The 14,111-nt window shown below is 37.9% G+C and overlaps 1 protein-coding gene across 12 annotated transcripts in view; it reads left to right on the top strand.

Annotated features, from left to right (window-relative positions):
* Nucleotides 1–14,111, top strand: part of lrch3 (leucine-rich repeats and calponin homology (CH) domain containing 3) — a 170,990-nt gene that overhangs the window by 138,895 nt on the left and 17,984 nt on the right. For 4 of the 12 annotated variants that reach the window (XM_078564003.1, XM_078564001.1, XM_078564004.1 and 1 more), the window contains exon 16: nt 7,273–7,353. The exons of the other annotated variants lie outside the window; for them this stretch is intronic. In XM_078564003.1, coding sequence (XP_078420129.1) covers nt 7,273–7,353 — 81 coding nt within the window. The remainder of the gene's footprint in view (nt 1–7,272; nt 7,354–14,111) is intronic. 12 annotated transcript variants of the gene reach the window in all.

Raw genomic sequence — 14,111 nt, 5'->3', positions numbered from 1 at the left:
CAATCATTAGCTAAAGCTTTACTGAATAGCACAACCCACATAAAAATGGAAGAATTCCTTGGACTCTATCACTGGAGAATATCCTATGGCACTTGCGGAAACATATATGTGTCAAATCCTTGCTAAATGACATCCTATATTAATAACTTGCAAAATAAAATGGAGGAAAAGCTGATTTATCTTGCATCTAGATTTGCTGTAAAAATGGAGAGACAACTCATGCTTTTGAATGGAAAAGATATAGTGGTGCTGTTCTTTTATTAGATTACTTTTTAAACACTGTACTATTGACTTGGCAAAGAGCAGGATGGATAGGAAATTGAGTGATGTGGTGTACACTTTTTTTTCCCCTCTTGCACTTGAGTTTGAATCCAGCCTAAAGTAATGAGATGAAGATTATTTCATCCAACTGCTTGTAATATGTCTACCTGAAATGAATCTGGGCAACTTCATTCATTTTATAATGGGTGCAGGTCCACAGGACAAAAGGCCCCCAATTGGCAGTCTTACTAGAAAATAGCCAAAGTGGGAAGTGGAATAATTTATACTGGTTGTTCGGCTCATTGAGGACCGAGGAGCTGGATCCTTAATTTACGCCTACATCTTACCTGGAAGCACTTCGTGCTGGTACTGGGTAATAAATATTTCCTTCCCCAGTTCTGCAATTCCTCACTTTGTTGAAGATAAAATTATATTTTTTTTAAATTGCTGCTAAGGTGCTACATAATGTATTAATAATTGAATAATATTACTGACTTTAGATTCAATGTTTTTAACAATGCTCTCTTCAACAAAGTAATTGAATGATTGTAATGTTTTGCTGACCTTTCACTGAGTGGATGTGCTGAAGGTCTAAATTGGAGCCCTGAACACATTTCTTCATCCTAACTGTGTGAGAGTCGGTTACAAATTTGGCTTACTCGAGGCTTTGGGTTTGGAACCCAAATCAAAATTTTAATGCCTGACAACTTGGACTGCTCGGTGAAAGGAGTGGTTGGGTATCTCAAATGAAACCGCATTACTAGTTGGCTGGGGAAAATTCTAAGTTGAATGCCTGATTTGTGGACACCACACTGTACATAATAAATTCAGGAGCACCAAAACATAAAGGAAGGAGTACTGTACTGTAATGTTGACCTTGCACTAATGATCTCCATTAAGTGAACACAGAGTAGAAACGGAATATAAGTGAAATAGAATATAAGTGTAGAACAAGAAAAGACACGGGCCTTGCTCATTTCGTGCTTTATGTGCTATCTACCCATCATGTACTTAACTCTCCCACTTAAGGTCCTGGCAAATCTGTGTAATCATCTGAAAGAAAGCTGCACATGAGAATTTCCAAATCATAAAAAGAAATCCAACAAAGCAGAAAAATATTCATCAAACCCCACAACTCCATTATTCATCTGCCCTCTACAGAAATTCCCTTCCCCAGCCACAAAGCAATCCCCATAATTAATTCATTGACTGACATGATCAAATCATGAATATCATTCATGTAACCTCCAGCCCTATTCCCAACCAGGTACTTAAGCAGTCTCGGATCAAGTGCCTTTGCTAGAAGCCTTTCACTAGTTTGTGGGAGTGGGGGAAGATTTCTTCGATTCTCACCTGTTAGTAATAGAATTGGTGATTTAACCCTGTTGGCTAAAGATCCTTTAAGATAGGGGCTCTAAAGAAAAGGAAATAAAGCCTTAAAGTGCAAATCTTTTTGAGATTACTAAATTAACTATGTCCTTATGCAAGTGCTTTAAATGAACAAAACAATTGAAAAGAAGGTGGGAAGTGCAAACCTTGAAAATTCATGAACTTTCTAAATGACCCTTGTTCAGCTTGAATTTGGATCTGCTGTGGTTTGTGCTATTCACATTAGTTTTGCTGAGTAGTAATTTATTCATGGTTAGCTGATTCAGACTTGAATCCATAGTTAGTAACGGTGTGCCAATCTTGCCTGGACAGTGAGGCATGGAATTATGTTATGTTGCATGTACTCCACACCTGCTGAATTTTCTATCTACAGTAATAACCAATGGGTTACTCATCGGTTCGGTGGAGCACACAGAAATCACCAGAATGCATGTCTACACGCTGCAAAATAGATGTATATAATTTTATTTATATAATATATACATCTCAAAGCTTCTGGATTACCCATGCATCAGAATGTTTTCTGGTCAAATTATTTTAAGTGACAGCTGTACTAAGAAGTGAGCTGAAATCCACTAGTTATGCCTTCAAAGTCACTGCTCTGTTTTTGCAAGAAAAGCCTTTCAGTATGTGTCTCCAAAACACTAATTAGCATTTTTAATGTTTCTACTTTTCATTTTCAAATTCTTTCTTGTTTTTAAACTCACTTTGACATGACATTTTGTAAATTTTATTTACTTTTAAAATTTTAAAATTAAATTAATTTTTGGTTTATTAAAAGCATAATTTATGTTTATTGCATCCTGTTTATCTTTTCTGACTTTAATTCTTAATTCATCATTTGTTGACTTTCATTTCTTCAAAAAGGATTTTTTTGATTTGTGGTACATTAGCTTTAATTCTTCATTGATCGGTTACTTTCACTGAGATACCTTACATATATCTGTTTCTTTTATTTTGCTGCTTGTGCACCTTAGTATTTGCAGCTACTAAACCAATTAATCATAATTAATTTCAATATTAATGTCAAGATTCTTACAACCAGAGGGACGTTGCAGTGGCCAAACAAAGCTGCCATAGTGTTGAGTCTTTGTTATAGGTAATTTTTTATTTGTCATTAGACCACCTAGAGGCTGTACTACAGCACAATATAAAGCACAACAACCGTCCATTGATTTTTTTTCAATGACTGATCTAACACTTTTGGACAAAAATGTGGCAGATCTCAGAATTTTGAAAATTGATGGGATTCACAGGTTATTAGGATGCTGTATTTAATCTTACGGCATGGAAATTGTTAGCTTACTAAAATCATGAAAATAGTTTTATATAAACAAATAGATCTGCATGTTTTAAAAGCATTTTATTTTTCATTGCCAGATAGATTAATCGTTTTTTTCCCAGGTGAAATCCAATCACAGCTGTCATGTCATATTTTTCCACAGGCTGGGTTATTTAAGAGTTTTTAAGATGTGTAGCAGTAATGGGTGAGACTAGCTTGCTTGCATTTTAGAGTGTGCTAAATTATAGTTGAGCAGCATTAAATCCAAGGAATCCAAGGTTGACTTCTTTTAGTACACGTGATTGTTTTAATATAACACAGAGTTATGTGCTACATACAGAATATTGTGTGCTGAAAACTTGATAAGCGAATGAGCGCCAATAACTTAGTTTTGTTCAATTTTACTGTTGTACTGCTATCAGTGTTTATATTGGTCATGCAGCAGCTCGTCCATTGCAGAACAATGAAACATTATGAAGGTGCTGAACCTGGTAAATTTCACTGTGATTTGCAGCAAATCAGTAAACTACCTATAGGACTTATAATCTAATGAAAAGTATTTTGTGGTAAACTATTTACTAGAGGTTTTTTTTAAAGTATTAACTTGTGTATTCACTTTTCTGCCTGACAAAGCCTCAGTTCTGTAGCTGTAATCTTGATAAATTATGATGCACACAACAGGTACAAATTTCTGATCAAGTGCTAATATCAGATTATTTGTAGTTCCTTGATTTCAAAAAATATATCCAACAGAAGCAGTGGTTTAAAAATCACTGGCTCTCTCTCTTAACTTCTGCCAATATAGGGGTAATTAAGCAAGGCAGTGGAAAAGTTGTAGCATAATATTGTAGCCTTTATTTCTGATTAGAAGGTGCTGGAGTAACTACATAACTTTTTCGTTTGTAAGATCCGGTGACGCATTAAATGATGTAACACAAGTGAGATCTGTTGGCTTGTACCAAAGCAGTACTCTTGGAGTTTTGTTGCGACAATATGAATCAATAGCCATTGCTTTGCACAACTTAACTGCCTATGAGTTTAAGCAGACTGAGTCCAGTTTGCAAATGTGACATATATGTTTTTCTGTAATTTATGTAAAATTGGCATTTTGGTACCTTGTTGGTAGATCCCAAAAATCAATAATAAGAATTGGATGATCTGTTGATTGAATTCTGAAGCTGCTACTTTGGACTGTGTATATGGTATGCCCATGTTTACAGGCATAGAAAACGATCAAAGCTGAACAACAGGTGCGCAGAAAGTAATAGCCCCAGAAAAGCTGACAACTGAAGAACTTACCATGAATACATGAGTTATAACACAAGAAGTTGACGGGTTGCACTGAATGTGCAGTGGGATATATTCTGATCATCAGTTAGCTGCAGGTGCACCCACCATTTGAACATTTATTGGAGAGAATTTTTTTTATTCATTCATGGGATGAGGGATCGTTGGCTAAGCCAGCATTTATTGCCCATCCCTAATTGCCCTTGAGAAGGTGGTGGTGAGCTGCTTTCTTGAACCGCTGCAGTCCATGCAGCAACAATGAATATTGAAATTACTGGGTGGGGAGGGGACCGGAAATTCCCGCCCAAAGTCAACGGACCTTTTGCTGGTTGGTCAAGGTTTCCATCCCAGCCGGAAAATCCCACCCTCTGAGGGGAATGGGAATGCTGAATGCGAGAGATTTATTTTCTAGGGAAGTCTAGGGACATGCCCCTTATTGAAAGCTAAAGACAAAACCAGATTCTGGTGGAATGATTAGAGATATTTTAAGAGTATTTGTACAGATTTCACTGCAACTTTACAGGTGAAGCTAAAATAAATAGGTTGATGTTGTGCTGTTAAAATAATATTGGGCAACAGCTTGCATTTGTACAGAACATTAAAAAAAGCCTTAAAATGCTTCACAGAGGTACAATAAAAAAAGACACTGAGCCAAAACTGGACATATTAACAGGGATGACCAAAAGCCTAGTCAAAGTAATGGGTTTTAAGGACAGCCTCAAAGAAAGACAGTGAGATAAAGATATTTAGGAAGAGAATTCCAGAGCTTGACACTGGCACAGTTGGGATGTAGGATGAGTTCATGTACTGGAGTCCAGTGTTAGAAGAATGGAGAGTTTGAGAGGGGTGTTTTTGGGCAGGAAGGGGTTACAATGATAGGAAGGAGGTGAACCCTGAAGGAATTTAAGCACAAGGATAGGAATTAGAAAACCAATAGCCATTGTCTATCAGTGCAAACAGGATAATGGGTGAGTTGAACTTGGTGCAGGATAGGATAGGAACAGCGGAGTTTTTAACAACACACTAAACATTTTGCCCATTATTATTGCCAACATTAATTTCTGGTCTGTGTTGTTCTTTTGAATGGGTCAAAAGGTTTACTTAGTTGTACCAAAAATAAGATATTATTATACATTGTAGTCATTTCTTTTAAAAAGAATAAAGCATAAATATATGATTTTCAGGAATAGTTACGTGGATCTGAATTTTGTGTCTCAGACACACTTGATTGTTTCTAGTCTGCGAGTTGCCAATTTATTATTAGCTTGTTGGCCTTGTTTCCCTCAGACGTTGACCACTTTAAAATAGGTGTTGTGGGCAGCATTCCTGGTTACTCTACTAGCACAAAGAGAACCAAATCATGCACGCATAAGCAAATTGAATTCACCTAAGTTGCATGACATAACAGGGCGCTGTAACTCACATACATAGAAGCCAGTCGTGTCCACCCCACACCACAACAGTAATTTCAGTAAAATCCTTAAGTATGGGAATCTCATTGTTAATTTCTTTAAACTAAGGAAAGCATAATCATATCTGCTCCATTCTATTTCCAAATCCTGGTAACAGAAATGCCCAATAAAGCTAATTAATGTATGTACATTACTAGGGAACGTCATCTATTTCAAAAATGTGGTCGCTCTAGTCTTGAGAAAATAAACTCCTGTATATGACAGCTAGCAGGAAACCCAGAAAGCCTCTTTTGAGGAAAACTGTATTTTTTTTAATAGATTCATTTTAACAGTTCCAACTTCCTTAGGGACACATACTAATTAAAAATACCTATAACTGTGACACTCACACCATTAGCTCATCTCCAAACATTTCGTAGCTAAGTGTGTGCACAACCATCAATGGAGAAAAAAACTGTTCTCGCTACCTTCACTTCTACGGTGCAGCTCTTGTTGTGCATTATGGTTGGATAATGTTGACAACGTCCATTGCAAGTGGGAAGAAAGGTAATTTTTCTTGTGAACCACTGACAAAATTGACTGTCTGCCCCAAAAGGCTGGGCTTTGGCACGTATTTATGTTGTTGAAGAAAAATGACGAATGTTTGCTGTAATTACTGTGATCTTTGGAGTCTGTAAACTGTAATCAGGAGTGGAATGCAATTTTTTTCTTTCATGAAGGGAACATTGGATGGATCCATTATATCAGTATTGCTTACATATGCATCAATATTTTTTCTTGGTGGCCAAATTTGTCACTTGATCAGAGAACGTTAGATCAATGCATCCAAAATTCTTACGTGGTGACTTAAAGCACCCTGAAGATTCCACATGTGTAACATATCTTGATTAGTTTTACTGGTTGCTGTAAATTTTGTTCCAGGAGAGCACATACACCTTAATTCCAGTGTATTGATGTATTGAAGTTTTCCTATAGTTTGGCTATCATATTGCACTTGTTCAGTACCTTGCTTTGATCAACAGATAGTATACCAGGTTTCATTATAAGCTTGCCTGTACTATCTCAGTTGTAAGGTTACAGGATTGAGTTTTAGTTTATGATCATGTTTTGTCTTATGTGATATGCACTAGCCCTTTCTGTATAATAATACTCAAAGTTTAGCTCAAAAAAGCATTTCTTACAAAATGTGATACGATTGGATAAAATATTAATTTGAGAAAAGCTAGTCAAGTCCACAAAGTGAAGTCCAGAGTAAAATGCTTTGGAATTTCTGATTAAACTTTTGCTGACTCAAAGATTAAATTTATTCTGGAATAATTTCAAATCATTTTTTTCAGAGCTAGAATAAAAGCTTCTGATATTGGTTCACCGGCCAACTTTGATTTTTTCTTTTCAGTTTCTTAAAATCTAGAAATTGAGTTAACTTTAAGTTTCTTTTGATACGATTCTGTAACAACCTTTTAATGTGCGCTTGTGCATTTTCTTTGGGAAAGCTATAACTACCACAGATAACTTTTGTAAGTCATTGAAATAAGACAGAATACTCTAGGCATCTTTCCTCAAGGCTGTCCCTCGCTAATTATTTGCAAGCTGTTGAACTCTCTTGCCTAAAGCTTTCTCCTCTGCTTCTTTCTGTAACAGAATGGCTTTGAACCGCACTTCTTCTTTGAGATTGACAGTAACACCAATACCATTAAACGGAGGCCTGGCTCACACAGCAAGGTGACTGAGCAGCTTGTGTGGAGTTTGTGGCTTTGTATAGATCCTCGTTTTTTTTCATTCTGTGCCTGAAATTGTGACTAGGTGTGGTTCCTTTCACCAGACCAGACTTCACAGCATTTTTATACAAAAGACAGTCAGAGTGGAATTAGGTTTGTGCTATTATTTTCATATTTTTTATGGATTTAAAAATGTATTGTCTGCCATATCTTGTTGTTGCTGAGCCATTTGAGAGAGATACAAATCAGGAAAGGGTCAAATGGTTACAGAGCTCCCAACATTTAGAATAAAGATGAAGCCAAACGGTATATGCACAGAATTTGGTGATCTAATATTTTAGGCAGTGCAATTAGCTGGTGAAAGGTTCTACCCAATCTGCATGTGTAGACTAACTTTTGAATTGCAAGAATACTTTTAGAGCTGCAAGACTATCTTCATCCTTTTGAATTCTATTTTACCCAAACCTGCTGATCTTTATTTTTAAATTAAAAGAAACAATGAACCAGATGGTACATTTATGCAGAGCTGAAAAATATAAACATCTTGAGGACTGCAATAGTACTTTTGTATCATGTCCAAAGATTCTACCCACATTCTTACAATTTCCCTACCTGTGCAACCAATAAAATGTCAGATATGCCCTAGAACTGATTTTTAATTTTCCCACATATGTTACAATGTTTTCTATTGTTTTCATTTTGTGTAATACAGAATACTTACTGTTTTTGGTTTTTTAAAAATCCAGTAAGTTAAAGGATATTTTCAAAAGTTGGATAGACTTTCTTTTCATGCTGTAACGTAAGTAGTTTATTTAAATGATTTTTATGGTTTGGAATGCAGACTGCTATGTCAACAATGCAACTTCAACAAAATGTGCTGTTACGTATAAATTGGGATATAGAAACAGAAGAATTTTTAGGCCTTTATTGTAGATTAATGCTGTTTACCTATCTTCTCACCAGACAAGAACAATTTGTATGCATTAGCTATGACATATTTTCTTATGAAATATTGAACCATAGAACGGACCATTCCTTGCAATGTACGTCATGATTGTATTCAGTTTATTTAATTAGCGTATCTCTTAAATGATCTTTCATACTCATGTAGGCAAATTATTCTGTCTCAGATACTGAAAGCTATCCTTTCACCTGTCTCTTATCCTCTTTCCCTCTATCTCTGTCGCTAACGTAGAAAAACTCTTCATGCTGACTAGGAGACCCTAACGGTATGTGTTGCTCATATTAAAAAAAAAGATAGAAAATGTAGACATTACCTGACCCAGGACGTATATTTTAACGAGTGTGAAACAAGCTGACGTGAGAAAGGGGAACTCAAAGCTCTATTTATGTTTAATTATGTGAAATATCAAAACTCTACAACCAAATTAGTAATTGATGTTGCCAGATTTGAACTACAGACAACTTCTGCAGTAATCATGCATGCATAAAACCTATTGTATTACTGCAAAATCCACTGTCTACTAAAGTGAGAAATTTGAATCTCTTATTTAGTAACGAAAGGTGCAGCAGCAACTCCTCTTCATTTCCAAAGTAAATTGTACACTAACAAATTCCATGTAACATTATCAAAATGGACCCCATACCTTCACTAACAACCAAAAAAAAATTTGAATTGTTTTTGTGGTAAAACAGGAGAGATTCAAAGATAACCACAGTGCTGTAAATAAATTAATAGACTGTTTCTGGAGGTTATTCACAAAGTCAGCTTGCATTCGATTTCAGAGGAGTGTAAACACCAGAAGAATAAGCATCCTTGTCCTGGTATGGATTCAGTCTATATTGAAATGCAGCCTTTACAACTTTTGTTAGCATTTGGACTTTGGTAACAGAAAGCTCAAAATATGGTATTTTAAAATTTGTCAGTTCCCTTCTCTGGTCACAAGAGATTCACTTATGTTCTCACTAAGCAATTTTTTTTTAGGTACTGTCAGTTGCTGCTGTGTAGATACGAAAACATGGTTAAAAAACTTCAGCTGTTGAAATTGTAAGTTGTGTAAAATGAACTTACTTCAGCAATATAAAGAGTTAGAAATAATCTCTAAATATTCTCAAAAAACATTGTTAGTGTTTTAAAAAGAATTAACTTACATTCTTGGAGTTGGAGGTTAAAAGTTATCTTCAGAAGAGGCCAGATTCTTGGATTTGATGAGAAAATATTAATATATGCTGATCTAAAATATTTGTATTGTTTGGAGCATGGCAATTTGCTTACTAACAAAGTCATTGTAGGTCTTTCTGCCACTTGGGTTCATCTGCCTCGGCTTATAAAACAAGTTTTCAGCTCTGGCCCACCTGTGGTAGCTCTGATTGACAAAATTGTACCAACTTGGTGGCAGAACAAACTGCCATAGTCAGTTTGCCACGTCCAGTAATCAGCCATCAGGTTGCATTGTTGGTTATTAAGTAAGCAGCTCCTCATAAAAGCAAAAAACTGCAGATGCTGGAAATCCAAAACAAAAACAAAAATACCTGGAAAAGCTCAGCAGGTCTGGCAGCATCTGTGGAGAGGAGCACAGTTAACGTTTTGAGTCCGAATGACCCTTCAACAGAACTAAGTAAAAATAGAAAAGAGGTGAAATATAAGTTGGTTTAAGTGGGGTGGGGGTGGAAAGGATGAGCTGGATAGAGGGCCAGTGATAGGTGGAGATAACCAAAAGATGTCACAGACAAAAGGACAAAGAAGTGTTGAAGGTGGTGATATTATCTAAAGGAATGTGCTAATTAAGGGTAGAAAGCAGGACGAGCAAGGTACAGATAGCCCTAGTGGGGGTGGGGTAGGGGGAAGGGATCGAAATAGGCTAAAAGGTAGAGATAAAACAATGGATGGAAATACACGTAAAAATAATGGAAGTAGGTGGGAAAAGAAAAAAATATACAAATTATTGGAAAAAACAAAAAGGAGGGGGAAAATCAGAAAGGGGGTGGGGGTGGAGGAGAGAGTTCATGATCTAAAATTGTTGAACTCAATATTCAGTCCGGAAGGCTGTAAAGTGCCTAGTCAGAAGATGAGGTGCTGTTCCTCCAGTTTGCGTTGAGCTTCACTGGAACAATGCAGCAAGCCAAGGATGGACATGTGGGCATGAGAGCAGAGTGAAGTGTTGAAATGGCAAGCGACAGGGAGGTCTGGGTAATGCTTGCGAACAGACCGAAGGTGTTCTGCAAAGCGGTCACCCGGTCTGCATTTGGTTTCTCCAATGTAGAAGAAACCGCATTGGGAGCAACTAATGCAGTAGACTAAGTTGAGGGAAGTGCAAGTGAAATGCTGCTTCACTTGAAAGGAGTGTTTGGGCCCTTGGACGGCGAGGAGAGGGGAAGTAAAGGGGCAGGTGTTGCACCTTCTGCGGTTGCATGGGAAGGTGCCGTGGGAGTTGAGGTGTAGGGGGTGATGGAGGAGTGGACCAGGGTGTCTCAGAGGGAATGATCTCTGCGGAATGCCGCCGGGGGGGTGAAGGGAAGATGTGTTTGGTGGTGGCATCATGCTGGAAATGGCGGAGGATGATCCTTTGAATGCGGAGGCTGGTGGGATGATAAGTGAGGACAAGGGGGACCCTATCATGTTTCTGGGAGGGAGAAGAAGGTGTGAGGGCGGATGCGCGGGAGATGGGCCGGACACGGTTGAGGCCCTTGTCAACCACCGTGGGTGGAAAACCTCTGTTAAGGAAGAAGGAGGACATGTCAGAGGAACTGTTTTTGAAAGTGGCATCATCAGAACAGATGTGACGGAGGCGATGGAACTGAGAGAACTTCCCTCAACTTAGTCTACTGCATTCGTTGCTCCCAATGCGGTTTCCTCTACATTGGAGAGACCAAACGCAGACTGGGTGACCACTTTGCAGAACATTACCCAGACCTCCCTGTCGCTTGCCATTTCAACACTCCACCCTGCTCTCATGCCCACATGTCCATCCTTGGCTTGCTGCATTGTTCCAGTGAAGCTCAACGCAAACTGGAGGAACAGCACCTCATCTTCCGACTAGGCACTTTACAGCCTTCCGGACTGAATATTGAGTTCAACAATTTTAGATAGTGAACTCTCTCCTCCATCCCCACCCCCTTTCCGATTTTCCTCCTTTTTTTCCCCAATAATTCATATAGATTTTTCTTTTCCCACCTACTTCCATTATTTTTAAGTGTATTTCCATCCATTGTTTTATCTCTACCTTTTAGCCTATTTCGATCCCTTCCCCCGACCCCACCCCCACTAGGGCTATTCTGTACCTTGCTTGTCCTGCTTTCTACCTTTAATTAGCAGATTCCTTTAGATAATATCACCACCTTCAACACTTCTTTGTTCTTTTGTCTGTGACATCTTTTGGTTATCTCCATCTATCACTGGCCCTCTATCCAGCTCTTTTTGTCCCCACCCCCCCCTTAAACCAACTTATATTTCACCTCTTCTATTTTTACTTAGTTCTGTTGAAGGGTCATTCGGACTCAAAACGTTAACTGTGCTCCTCTCCACAGATGCTGCCAGACCTGCTGAGTTTTTCCAGGTTTTTTTTTGTTTTAGCGGCTCCTCATAGCTTTGTGTTCATGACTGATTCCAGGCCGGAGAGGTGGCGGGTTTGAGAGACAAAGGATCGGGGATGAAAATCTGGAAGAAAGAAGACTTGTCATATTCAGATGTTCCAAAATGTATAGCTTATGAATATTGATGTTGATGACAACATGAAGCCAGAAAGGACATTAAATTCAAAAGTAATTGTTTCACTTCTGCCACCACTTCGGTTATAACACATCCTTGACACAAATAACCAGTTATTTCATTACTTTTATTGAGAAACCCTAGGTGATGGGCTAAAGCTGCACAACCAAGGTTGAAAGAAGAGAGAAAAGGGCATTAATGGAAATAAAAGTGATTCATGCCATAGTCGGGTTTCAAAATCTGCGCTTGTGTGGGGAAGGAAACATGCTCAACCTAAAGTGTTCCGCATTTTTGTGGTCAAAAGAATGAACTGAAGAAGATGTGATGAGTCTTGATTTTAACACACTGATCACAGTCCATTTGTAACAAAATAGTGAAAAACCTGGCTTCCAGCCTGACTGGTGTATGGATGCAGGAACTTGTTTTCCAAAAAAAGATAATTCTGAAACTAACAATATTTTCAGAATGAAGAACCTTGATGTGCTCCATTCAAATCTAGCGCAACTATAGTCAGATTGTGGCTTAGGTGAAAATTAACTGATGCACGTGGCCCCCCCACCACTTTAAACCAGTTTATATTTCACCCCTCTCCTAACTATACTCAGTTCTGCTGAAGGGTCATGAGAACTCGAAACGTCAACTCTTTTCTCCGCCGATGCTGCCAGACCTGCTGAGTTTTTCCAGGTAATTCTGTTTTTGTTTTGGATTTCCAGCATCCGCAGTAGATTTTTGTTTTTATTACTTTAGGCATGTCCGCTCATGCCTTGAGTTTAAAAAATGTTCCATTCATTTCACTATTTGAGATAGAGCATTAGCATACAATAATGTGGGGGAGCCTTTTTCTGTTCAGTATTTGTAGAAAAATTGTAAACATTTTTATATGCCTATTTATGATTGTGGTGTAAATCACAGAATTTTTACAATGCAGAAGGAGAACATTCGGCCTCTGAGCATTTTAACTGAGTGCCAATCTCCTGTCTTTTCCCCGTAACCCTGCAGGTTGTTTCTATTTAAATAATCACCAGTGCACTCTTGAATGCCTCAATTGAACCTGCCTCCACCACACTACCGGGCAGTGCATTCCAAACCCTAACTATTCACTGTGAAAAAAATATTTCTCTTTTTTCTTTTTGAGAAAAAAAATCACCCATAAATGCAATTCCGTAATTTTTTTTCTTGCTAGCGGCTTTTGAAACTGAAGTTTGCTGTTGTCTAAGCATAGCTTAATGATTCATCTAACCTTCTTGCCAGCTTCTTTCAACTTCGCAGAAGTCTTACTTTGAGTCTTGGCCTTTCACCTCTGCTTCTCAGTAAAAGATCTCTTGTCATTTTACTGCTGATCGGTGTTATATCCATGCGTTTCTTAGGTAATTATTCACAAGTCCATTTTCTGTAGAGTGCTCACCCTATTTAAATGCTTTTTGAATAAGCTGGAGGGATGAGAGTAAGCCATGTGAGTTCTAAAAAGTCATTTAACCAAGGCCTTGCCACCTGTTCCAAAGAAGTAATTTGCAAAAGCATTTATTCTCCTATTAAGAGTTTTTGGATCAGAATCTTGTTTAAAACCCTGTAGAAGCCTTTAAGGACATTTCATTAATCGCTGCTGCCCATCAAAGTCTGTCCTCACACTAGCTTTTTTCCCTGTTCCCCTTACTAATATCATCATCAGATACATAAGATTCCTTATTCACTTGATATGCCAGTGGCTCCAGACATATCTACATATCTTCATTTCATTCTCATAACAAAATGGCCATTGCCAGATCCATGTGATTGTTCACTGAGGACCTTAATATTTGTTTTGTAGTACAGAACTTGAGTATTGCTGAGAAAAGAGATATGTTGAAGCTTTTCATCTTGCGCTCATCAGAACACCTTGCAAGAATGCCAGTGTAAGGGGAAAACAACAATTTATACTGTATGAGAAGAGAGTGCTGATTAGTTTGCAAGTGGACTCTGATTAGTTAGGAGAATGCACTAGTGATGGTGACTGACAGTTAACTGCCAACAGTTGTTGAAATCTGAACTAGACAGCTAGACCCTGATTGGTCAAGGCATTGCCCTGAGGAATGAGTCAGCGAATGGCTGTCACT

Source organism: Cetorhinus maximus, chromosome 19, assembly GCF_964194155.1.
Source record: "Cetorhinus maximus chromosome 19, sCetMax3.hap1.1, whole genome shotgun sequence".
Taxonomy (NCBI): Eukaryota; Metazoa; Chordata; class Chondrichthyes; order Lamniformes; family Cetorhinidae; genus Cetorhinus; species Cetorhinus maximus.
The sequence above is the reverse complement of the archived record's forward strand: the minus strand, read 5'-3'. Positions and strand labels throughout refer to the sequence as shown.